The sequence below is a fragment of the Emericellopsis atlantica genome, assembly GCF_019669845.1.
Source record: "Emericellopsis atlantica unplaced genomic scaffold F5Z01scaffold_14, whole genome shotgun sequence".
Classification (NCBI taxonomy): Eukaryota; Fungi; Ascomycota; class Sordariomycetes; order Hypocreales; family Bionectriaceae; genus Emericellopsis; species Emericellopsis atlantica.
The window spans coordinates 57,239-68,709 of record NW_025764716.1 but is presented as its reverse complement, the minus strand read 5'-3'; the positions used below and the strand labels follow the sequence as shown (position 1 = coordinate 68,709).

The 11,471-nt window shown below is 58.6% G+C and overlaps 3 protein-coding genes across 3 annotated transcripts; 2 read left to right on the top strand and 1 right to left on the bottom strand.

The window, feature by feature from the left end:
• Window positions 1-49: 49 nt before the first annotated feature.
• On the bottom strand, window positions 50-1,617 carry F5Z01DRAFT_110439 (t-SNARE). Its single transcript, XM_046257405.1, has 3 exons — window positions 950-1,617; window positions 206-902; window positions 50-143 (listed from the first exon to the last, which is right to left on the bottom strand). The coding sequence occupies exons 1-3, from the start codon at window positions 1,197-1,199 to the stop codon at window positions 119-121; spliced, it is 972 nt and encodes a 323-aa protein (XP_046117907.1). The 5' UTR covers window positions 1,200-1,617; the 3' UTR covers window positions 50-118.
• Window positions 1,618-2,282: 665 nt separating this feature from the next.
• F5Z01DRAFT_110363 (uncharacterized protein) lies at window positions 2,283-5,325 on the top strand. Its single transcript, XM_046257400.1, has 2 exons — window positions 2,283-2,616; window positions 2,665-5,325. The coding sequence occupies exons 1-2, from the start codon at window positions 2,570-2,572 to the stop codon at window positions 5,099-5,101; spliced, it is 2,484 nt and encodes an 827-aa protein (XP_046117906.1). The 5' UTR covers window positions 2,283-2,569; the 3' UTR covers window positions 5,102-5,325.
• Window positions 5,068-11,282, top strand: F5Z01DRAFT_655644 (uncharacterized protein). Its single transcript, XM_046263524.1, has 2 exons — window positions 5,068-5,089; window positions 5,385-11,282. Exon 2 carries the CDS (start codon window positions 5,463-5,465, stop codon window positions 11,028-11,030), a length of 5,568 nt encoding a protein of 1,855 aa, XP_046117905.1. The 5' UTR covers window positions 5,068-5,089; window positions 5,385-5,462; the 3' UTR covers window positions 11,031-11,282.
• The last annotated feature ends 189 nt before the right edge of the window (window positions 11,283-11,471 follow it).

The window sequence follows — 11,471 nt, the reverse complement described above, 5'->3', positions numbered from 1 at the left end:
TAGGTGGTATATGCATGGGCCTGCATGTCGGCCGAGCCGCAGCGACGGGCTTTCAGACAAAGGAGGTGCCGTCAGAGCACGCAATGTTCATTTACGCGCGCGCCAAGTCATCGTTCGTCTAACCAGAGACCAAAACCCAAAGTCTGTGTCATGATCGTCAGCAAACAGTCCAGAAGCCCGAAGACAAGGTCATGGAGATACTCACAGGAAGAAAATCATGAGAACGCCAAACATTTTCGCAATCAGCCATCTGTTGCTGGACACCCGGGACCAGTACTTCAACAGCTCCCGCTGCGCGCCGTCCACATTGTCCACGACGTCCTCTGTGTTTGCGTCGATCCGCTGGATCATCTCGCTCTGCTCGGACACCATGGTCGCCAGCTGGCCGAAAATACCGCCAAGCTCGCTGATCGTCTTCTCAATAGCCTCAATCGCCTCGCCTCGCTGCTGAATGTAGGAATTCGATGTCTGGCCCTCCTCCATGATCAGCATCTGCTGGTCGCTCACCGGGTTCAACGACAGCGTGTCGTTCGCCGGGGCTGGTGACGCGCGGTTCGGCGTGCCGTACAAGGGCGACGCATTCTGTTGCAAGGTCGGCTGTGTGTGCTGCGATACCGACGAGACAAAGTTCTCCGTCCGCGAGCGCGAGGCTTGTATGTTCTTGGTGCGCGCCTCGAGGACGTCCTTGAAGTTGACCGACACGTCGGTGAGTTTGCCCTGCAAGAGGTACACCACGTTCTTGTTGTGCTCGCTTTCCTGGTCGGCGTTGGGTCGGCTCTGGCGGGTGAATGCTTGTAACTCGCCAATCTGCTGGTTCAGCGACGAGAGATCTTGCTTGATGACAAAGGTGAGCTCGTTGATTTCGACCGGCCGGTCGTCGAACATTGTGCGGCGTTTTGCCACTGCCATTGTTAGCAATACTCGTGCCTCCGTTTCCATCATGACGTGCTCGTCCACGTACGCTGTGCCAACTTTTGCAACTTGCCCATCGTCGCCGAGATGCCCCTCCCAATATCGGCCGCCTTCCTGGCAAAGTCTGACTTTCTCGGGCGTCCATCGCCGCTCGCGTCCGCTTTTTGCTGCTCTGTGAGGAGGGACCGCTTCTGCGAGCTGGGCTTCGAGTTCGCCTGCCGACGCTGCGCCTGGGCGAGGACTGACTTGAACTCGGAGGTTCGATCTTGTATCGACGCGACGGCCATGGTTCTGGTGCGACCAGCGCGTGTATTACGTTGATATATTGTGTAGGCTGCGAAATGACAATCGACGTTCCCAGGGGGGCTCGAGGCGTTGGCGCTTGAGGCGATTGCGCCACTGACGACTCAGGGGATGGATGGCAGCGAGGGCTTTCGTGCGAATGCTGAGGAACCAGGGTTCGATTTCTGTTGGCGCGCGACTTCTGGCGGTTGTTCTGGCTCCTTTGAGGAAGATTTCGACGGTTTAACGGGGAGGAGCAAGTATTAGCGAGTGGTTGAAGAAGACAGGGTTGTTGAGGCCAATCTGTCGCAAACGTGGTTTCTGGGAACGTATGTCGCAGCCTCATGCGCGGCCTCAGCCACTGTGGCGTGCTCTAAAACAGGCTACCCTGCACCACACAGAATGCGACCACAAGGAGGAGCTGGAGGAACGCTGGACGCTGCTTTTATAATTATCTATGAAGAAACAATATAATGTGTTTCAATGGATCTTTCTATCACTATTTGTTGTGTTGACTCCTAGAGGGGTCAGAGCTCGCGTAATTATATTTTACGACACTGTGTTTTCTCCGCCGCAGACGCAATATAAACCACCATCAATCGCATATTCCAGACCAACGATTCGCACCATTCTTAGTGACGAAGGCTGACATCTGATCGGCTCCCAGGGACAAATCTCAAGTCTACTAATAAACCTGGGATTCCTACTTGTTATTGACCACTGATGCTTGTGCCACAACTCTGCGTTCGCGTCTAGGCTCTAAGATTCTGCACGGTGGAAGTGATGACTTCCGCCGAATTAATTATAGTAGCAGGCCTGGAACTGCAGGATCCGCACCCAAGTTAAATTTGGCTCACCTCATCCGCAATTGGGATCGCGAATGTCATCATTGGAGATCGAGCGGCTGACGGGAGCGCTGCGCCACGCATTCGCGCCTCGACCCCCGCCCGGTTGCTAGCAGGATCTAGGGCGCGACAAGTACCTTGCTGCATTGTGTACGCGAGAAGATACATCGATCGCCTTTCCTCTGATAAGGCCTGCTACAGTGGCCCCAGCGAGCTGCGCGACGCTGGAAATTGTTCCATCACTCAGTCCAACGAGCCGACCCGAGGAAGCTTCCCTGAGGATTGCCCTCGTCTGGTCGTAATCACAAGGACATTTCTATCTTCGCTTCCGTACACTTGTTGCTTCCCATCAATCATCGCGTTCTACACATAATTTGCTTTGTCCTGTTGCCACTCATTCAACTTGTGCGCCACCCCCCAGCGATCAACCCGACGGCGCGCGTCCCTCGGTCAGCCGACTTCCAGCACTGGTTCTGTCCAAGAGGGGGACATGGTCGCATGGCACCCTGCGAAGCCGTGACGCAGAACTGATGGAAGGTTCCTCTAATCAAGCGCCTAACCAAGGCCAGTCTGTCATGTGCGTCCCCGGAATTCCAATTTGCCCATCTCAGCTAATCGTCTCCAGGTCGCCCAGCACGCCCTCCTCTTACGCAGTCAACATCAATAGGAAGAAGACACGGAAATGGGTCGAGGCGAAAGTGCAAAACTACGACGGCGACGACTGGGGCGCCCCCGAATCGGAAGACGAGCCCGACTCACCGGAGGTGCCTTTGCCAGCTCCTCGACCAGCACCAGTCGGTGGCACGAGGTTACCATCTGAATCGAGGATCCCCGGGGCTGGACGAGCACCGCAGGCGCCGATCCTCCAGCAGCCGCAAGCGCCCACGAAGCCCGCGTACGAGCGCCCCGAGGTGGGCATATCCGCTGCGACAGACGCGCCGGTCCCCAGCGAGAAGAACGAGCGGGAGACCGCGCCAACAACGTCTCAGCTCCCTGAGGCGAAGCAACACGAAGCACCACGCGTCCACGGTGACGAGACCATACCCGACCCACGGGAAGATCTCGCGCAGGATGGGAAACGCGTTTCGGTCAGCCCCCAGCTGCCCAACGTGGCACGTCTGAGTGCCTTTGGCGTGGACATGTTTTCGAGTGGCTCAGAGCTGTCGCTACCGAGGGAGCCAGTCGTTCAAGAAGAGCGGGAGCCTTCGCCAGCACCGCTGAGCACGGGCCCGACGACTGCGCCTGTGGCCAAGAATCACTCTGACACGACCCCAGGGTCAGGCCTTGGCGCAACCGCGTTTTCTCCAACCTCTTTAACGGATCATGCCACCGAACCTGAGCAGGCTTCGGCGAGTGATGTGCCCCAGAAGAATGACCAAGATGGAGTGCCTTCCGCAGCAGAGCCCGGCGCTGATGCTGTCCCATCAGTCCGTGAACATGAGGAGAGTGCCTCCACAATTTCGTCTAACAAAGTGTCGTCCGAGGAGCCAGATCGCGTGCGAACAGACGCCGCGACACTTCCACCTCTGCACATACCAAGCTCGCATGAATCTGCCACTGTCCCAGCAGGATCGACAGAGCCCCCGAGCGGAAAACCAACCAGCGGAATCCCTCCAACCGAGCCTCTGCACCCTAGGAAGCCAGAGTACACTCCGTCAGACTACGAGCCTCAGTCACTGGGCAGGCAGCAGACCCATGATTCCACGACGTCTTCACCTCTCAAGGAGAGTGACGTGTTGAGCGATGAAATTATGCGGTCCCTTACGCCTGGAGGACTCAGTCCCCATCATGAACACCCAGACGAGAAGCACGAGCCGCCAGCTTCCGCCACCGGCCGTGAAAGCAGCTACGCGTTGAGTGCTTATGACGACTATTGGAACGAGACAGGCGACGCCAACGACGGCATTCAGCGCAAGCCGACTCTTGACGCCGTGCCTGAAGCGCCTGCTGCCCACGAGACTGCTGCTGGCGCTACGTCCGTGGACACAAAGGTCCCAGAGCCGACTTCGAGTCCGCCTCCTGTCGCTGATCCCGCTCCTGCGTACCAGCCAGTACGTGTCTCTCAGCCTCCAGCATATGAGGCGTCACCCGCCAGTCAGCAATTCGCTCCCATGAGCCCCGAGTCGAGCCAGCCCGGCTCGGATGCTGGACTACGGCGACGTTTCTCGTGGGAAGCGGAGGAGGCGCGGGCGCAGCAGCCAGCCGCGCCCCCCAAAGACACCACACCAACTGCAGCCGCGCCGCAACCCAGTATGCAAGACAGCCCAGTCCCTGCACAAGCTGGGACCGGGCAGCCAGCCGTGAATCCTGCGTCACCGACTATTAAGATTGTGTCGGGAGAACCTTCCATCTCGCACCAGGTCTCGCTCGCCAGTTCCTCTCATGCGCCAGGCGGACCGCCCTCGCCTGTCTCTGACTTGAGCAACCGGGACGCCACGCCTCTTGCAGGCAACGGTCCAGGGCAAGGTGCCTCTCCCCTCGACGTGCAACCTCCATCGGCAGCGCGCGATTTGGCGACAGGCGATGCTCATGCGCCGGCTGCTGGTGGTGTCCCAAGCCAGCCGACGCTCACCTTTCGCGAGATTATGAACATGGCCAGCTCGCAAGACCGCATCGCCAAGTACGAGGAGTCTCGCAGCATCTTTGCGAACCAGGAATCGGGCTTGAGCAACTGGCTCGCGACGCTCAAGAATGAACACGCCGAGCATGCCAATGCCAACGGCTCCTACTCGGGGGCCATGGCCGCGCCACCGTCGCCTGCAAATGCGTCGGCCGCTCCAGGGCCTACGCCCTCTGCACAGCAACCCTATTACCAGCAATACCTGAATGCAAATGCCAACACACCGTCTGCTGGATCGGCACCAGGAGGCTCAACACGGTCACGCCTCGCTGGCTTCCCGATGCAAGCTCAACAAGCTGCCGGAAGCGCCTTTGGGGGCTCAGGTAACCAGATCGGCACCAAGGGCAAGGAGTTGATGCACTCGGCCGGGAAAATGGGCAAGGGGCTGTTCAGCAAAGGGAAGAGCAAGCTTCGTGGCACAGGGGACAAGGTATTTCACTGATGCAAACACACTGACACAGTCGCTTTCCCATATGCCCATCTCACACACACGCCCACGTACGCATTGGACCGGACAGAAGTACTCTCGTCGGCTTGCACTTGACGGTTGGTCAAGACAGAATTTTCTTTTCTTGCATTTGTTTTGGGCCTAATGATGATCGGGGCAGGGCGTGAAAGATAGGAATGCATGAGACACTTTTCCCTTTCTACAGACCAACAACCCTCATGAGCTACATGATGACACGGTGAAGACCAGTAGGGCTGACCAGCTTGGATTTAAATAGGGTGAACACTCTCCGCCGCCGGTGGACCGAAAGCCCGAGCAGCCACCGCCCCAGGGCCTATCGAAGAGCGACCGTCGAATGTCGTGGGCGTTTAGCCTGGGGCCCAAGTCCCGCGAGAACACGAGCTCCCACCCGGTGCCGTCGTCCGGCGCTGCTGGGGCCGATACGAGATCTGCTAGTGGAGGTCCGAGACTGTCGCTAAATACCGAGCCGCCGCGACTAGCGGAGCCACCGCGTGTGTCCCCTCTGGACGTTGGTGGACAAGGCGACCTTTGGCCTGGAGGGTTGTCTGCGCCCCCGACAGCGACGACGGCGACGACGATAACAAACGAACGCAAAGACACAAGCAATGACCCCATTTCGCTCTCCCAAATTGACGTGGCTCCTGCGCCTGCGCCAGGGCTGAGGAATCCTCCGCACCCAAATGGAAATGAGCACGTTGTGGGGGGGCCCGGCCAAGGCCCAGATCCAGACCCAGAACGGCTGCCAGTGCCAGCAGGCTCAGCAGCAACTGAGGCAGGGCAGATGCCATTGAGCGAAGCGGATTGGGTGCTCGTTCCCCGCCAGGGCCAGGCCACTGCCGCGCAAGACATTGTCGCTGGCTCTGACGCGCGCGTCGCTCCATGTCTCTCTCCAAAATCTGTCGCTGGACAGGCTGCTGCTGAGGGTCGTCGCATTGGCACTGGCATGGCGTCGCAACCGCAATCAGACGCGAGGCCGGATGCCCAGCGCCACTCGTCCTTCAAGGGACTGCCGCCGTTGCGAAGAAACTCGTCATTTGGCCTGGCTGCATTTATCACGGCCGATGGTCAGCAGCAAGACGAGTCTGCTGCTCCTGGACGCGACTCGCCTGCCCAGCCTCACCAAGCTCCAGCTCATCAACCTCAACCTCACCCTCACCCTCAAAGTCAGACTCAGCCCTACCAATCTCAAGATGGCACCATTGCCCATCAGACTCCTGTCAGCGCCTCCACACAGCCGATTGAAGAGGCCACTCATCGCTCCGTTGGCGTCGACAGTAACGCGACTCTCGTCGGGCAAGAAGGCACCAACCGCACTGGTCGCAGTTCCATAAGCATAAGCAAAGAGCCTATGCGTTTTTATCAGCATCCACAGGGCCAACAACCACTGCCAGCCGATCCCAACACCGGCGCACCACGCCAGGCTACTTCACAACCCCAGCAATCGCCCGGCCAGCCTGATGCCAGTCCGCAGCCGCCTTCAGGATGGCAACTCGAGGAGAGCCACTTGAGTGAACCATTGCAGGTCGCCAGACGTCGGGCAGGCACCGGCAGCTCACAGCAGCAGGTCACCTATGGCTCTCTCGAGAAAGAAACGGGCGGCACCTTGCCCATGTCTCCTTCATCCCCTGCCTCGGGGTCTCAGCAGCAGCAGCAGCCGCAGCAGCAGCTGCCGACGCCTTCACCGCACCCACCCCGTGGAAGATCATCAGATGTGCCTCCGTCATCGGCTCGACGTTATCCGGACCTCTTCAGACCTACAAACCAGCAGCAGCGTGACCGCGCCGACTCTGGTGGCCAACCCACGTCGCCCCCGATGCAGGGACCCTACCAGACACTCAACCAAGTCGACCCTGCGCAACACTGTTCCAGGGCCGGGCTCGAGGGTAGTCCTGCACCAAGCGAGGGCCGCAGGAAGTCGTCCAACATCTTCAAGGGTCTAGGCGATCGCCTGTCCGGTGCCAAGTCGAACGAGCGTCGCAGTTCCCTCGCCGAGCAGAGCACTCCCGCCAATGGACAGCAGCCAGTCGGGTCTCATGCCAGCGTCCAAGCACAGCACCCATCAGAGGAGCCCAAGAAGAAGCGCTCGAGTTTATTGCCCAGTCTGAAACAGCGACCCTCACATGATGCGGTCAATGAGCCTCGCGTTGGAGATCACCACCGTCCAGCAACGCAGGAGACCATGCAGCCACCGGAGAGAGCGCAGACGGGTACGCCACAGTCCGAGAAAAAGAAGTCACTCTTGGGATCTGCGGCGGGTCGGGTGTCCGCTGCGCAGCAAAAGTACATCCCTGGCGGTCTCCCTGGTATCAATCGTGCGTCCACTTCCGACGTTGCTGTTGACTCAAGCAGCACCACTGGTAATGAGACTTCAAGCATAGGACCCCCGAAGAAGCGGTTTTCCGGCTTTGCTGACAAGGCTGCTGGCCTTGCGGGCAAGCTACACAGACCGAGTCAAGAACATGCAAAGCCCAGCACATCTCACTCGAGCTTTTCCTCCATGAACCAGCTACCTCAGCCTCAGGCCCCCGGTGCGATGAGCCACCAATCCCTTCAACCACCACCTTCCCGGACGAGGGACCGCAGCAACACGGTTGACTCGACTGGCTCTCAGACAATGGTGCCGCCATCTGGTCCAGACGCCGAAGGCGACCGACAAGGTAGGAGAGGTTCTTTCACAGGAGCCATGAACTATCTCTGGGGGAGCAATCGATCTTCCTCGAAAACAGGACAGCCAGAGCAACCAGGGCCATACGCTGGTCCACCCAGATCACTGCACGGCGATGGACAAGGTCTCATGGGACCGCCCGGCTCCTCGCAAGGCCCCGCTGACCGAGGCAACTCGATGGACGCTGGTTCACGAGCGTCTAGGCAGTTCATTACCCAGACTCTACCTGCTCGCCCATCTCCTCTTGCCCAGCAGTCAGCAGCTCACGGTCCCTCGTCGCCCATCGAGTACCAGCCTTCTCACTCGCTGCAAGACCCAGCAGCATACGGCAACAATGGCCGCGCAGGATCACCTGTTGGCGCACCTTCAATTGGGCTGATGGGACATCAGAACCAGCAACGCAACTCTGTGCACTCTGCGGGTCCCTCCGTCACTGGCTACGCAGGCCAGGATGAGGTATCCAGAGCATCAATGGTTTCGCCTGTAGGGTCCGTCACTACTGAGCAAGGCAACCGTGCTTCGGTAACCGAGGGCAGCGTGAAGCGATCTTTGTCGCAGCGAACGGTGGACGACCCCCAGGCCACGCCAACTTCTCCCGTCAAACGTTTGCCAACTCCTCATGCGAGCGCCTTGCTGTCATCAATGGCACCACCGAATGGCCCAGGACAGTCGTCTGCGACTACCCTGCCAGCCGAAGGCGCTGCACCCAATAATACCCTCATCCAAGACGGCAGGGGATCCGGATACCAGGAACACACAAGACCGGACTCTGGCCAGCCACCGTCATTGCAATTTGGTCGGAACGTCTCACTCCGGAAGCCCGTCCCACAGGCGACGTCTGTTCCGTCACGTGGGAGCACTCCTGTACACATGGAAGCTGTGCCGCCATCCGCCCACAATGGATCACCTGCACGGGAGAGGGTTGTCTCGGCACTTGTCCAGCAACCGGGCTCTCAACCTCAATCACCAATGGGCTTCCGGCCACCCCCTCCTCCTGCCGGGCACCAGACATCCCCTACTCCGGCACAGCATGCAACGAAGCTGTCGCCATCTCCAGCAGGCGCTCTGCCTACCAATGGACCATCTGATGCGCTACGCCAGCCTGGCTCAAGGCAAAGCCTGGGCCAAACACTTCCCCAACAACCCTTCCAGCAGCCGCGGCAACCTCAGGGCCCATCTCAAGGCCCCCAGCAACAATATTTTCAACGTGGACAGCAAGGCGCGCCCCAGCAGCCTCAGTTCAGCAACCAGGCACCGTATGGCCAGCCTGGTGGGCCAGGGCCTCAGCAATCTGGATATCCTCCCCAGACACAGCGGATGCAGGCGCCTAATCGGCAGGGCAAGGTCCCGAGCCAACAGCAGCAGGGAATGCCACCCCAAAGCCTGCCCTTCTCTGGACAGCAGCCTGTGCAGCCAACTGCCGGCAGCGAGTCGAAACTGAAGGGTTGGAAGAACCGCGTGTCTAGCCAGATGGCAACCATCACATCACAGCCCAGCCAGCAGCAGCTCAATACCGAGGCTGCTGACCAGCCCAAGCCCGAGAAACAGGGATGGAAGGCCCGCATGTCTGCAATGGGTCAACCCGCGCCCCAGAACGGCCAGCCAAAGCCAGCCCAGTCACAGCCTGGCAAGCCCTCGACCGGCGGGAAGTTGCTTGGTGCCTTGAAGAAAGTGGCCAAGCCAAGCGAGAACCCGCCGCCTCCACCACCAAAGACCGGACAGCCATCACAGCAGCCCCAGTGGAGACCTAGTCCTGTGCAACAAGCTCAAGGATTTCCACCATCGGCGCAGCATCCGTTTGCGCCTCACAACGCGTACGGACAGTACACCCAGCAGGGCCGAGGTCAGCCGGGGCCGCCTCCTAACGCTGGTCCTCCTCAATTCTATCAGCAACCCCAGCAGTACCGCCAAGGGGGTCAGTATGTTCAACAACAGCAACACGCTCCGGATCCTCTTCCTGGGCAGCCCGGGCAGACCCATTATACTGCTCCCCAGCATAGACCGCCTCAACCCAGCCACGCACCTCACCATGGTTCGTATGGTCAGCAAATGGCCATGCACCATACCCAGCAGGCTACGCACCGCCCATCAGAGCCGCAGTATGACCACGTGCCTATTCCTCAGGGCTATACTGCCGTTCATGGCGAGGGTATGGTAGCCCCCACCAACTATCACGTCTCGCGTGGCCCTATGCAGCCCCAAGGCCATTTCTCTCCCCAAGAGCAGCAGTATCTGCAGGGTCACCAGCCTCAATTGCAACACCAGCAAATGCTTTATCAAGGACAAGCTCCGGCTTCAGCGTCACACGCTTTCAATGAGCCGCCCGCTGCCCCGTATGGGAGACAGGTGCCTGTCCAGCAGATAGGGCAGACTCAGCAGTCTACGATTCACAACGATACTCTGGTCCCCCAGCAAGTTCAGAGCCAGGATCAACGTCGCCACAGCGCGGCCACTGGCTCGCCCCCTGATAATGGTAGCTTCAATCTCCCCATCCAAGGTGGCATTACCCCAAGTACGTCTACACCAGCTCGAACACCCGATGAGGTCCCCATTGAGGCTGTGCAGCAACGGGACTCTCTTCAGCGTCCGCCAGCTCTGCGCCATGACACAATCATGACCGATGGCGGCCGCAGTGTCGAGTCAGGAGTCATGGGCGGCTCCGGACAACGACTATTGCCACCTGGCCAGCCTCAGTTTGGTCATCACCTGCAGCCCCAGTCCAGCAACAGGAGCCTGAATACACAGGAACCCTCGCGTGAGGGCAGTCAAATCTCTTCTACAACCCCTGGCAACACCTCTGAAATCACCAGGCCGGTCTCCATAAGCCCTGATGCTGACATTGTCAACCAGCATGAACGGAATACCAAGGATCTCAACGTTGATGTGGCCAAGTCGAACAAGGTGGACGAGGAGAACATTTACGACGCAACACCTCGACTGGATCAGAACAGAACTGGCGCTTCGGACAACTCCATGTCGGGATCGGCAATGAGCGGCCACAAGGTGCCTGTGACCTCTGTCAAGGACGCTGAGCAAGCCAAGAGGGATGATCCTCCTATGATGGAGCTCGAGGACACGGCGGACGCACGCATGCGCACTCTGCGACTGAATTCGCAAGAAGAGAAAATCTTCTACGACCCCGAGGGCGACGTGCCGAAGATGAGTGCCACTAGTTATCCTGGCCAGGAGTGGAACCCATACGGCGAGCCTGAGTTTGGGGATTGGAAGGAGGATTGATCCGTTGGATATGAGGATCTCAAAGTCACAACTTTTTCAACTTGGGTTTCTTAGGTCCGGTGTACATGCAGTTCCAGATACCAATTTCTTTCTCTTCTTGTTATTCCCGTTGTGGGAAAAATGCTTTCGCATGTAAACATGCTAGAATAGCATTGTCAGGCATATATATAGTATTCACTCGACAAGTCGCTAGCGCTGGTGAGCAGAATCTAGCCACCTATAGGTTAGTAATTTATATAATTATAGTGTAAGGTGCAGCCCTTCCCCCTGTGTAGCCTTCAACATGTCTATCATGCTTAAAGCCTAGATGCTGTAATTGTTGCTCAACATTGGCACCACCCCTGATGAGGACGTTGCTCGCCAAGACGCACCAGCGCGAGCGACTTTGTCGAGTGAGTACAGTCCGACCTTCACTCTGCCGGTGTTCAATTAACATTGCGA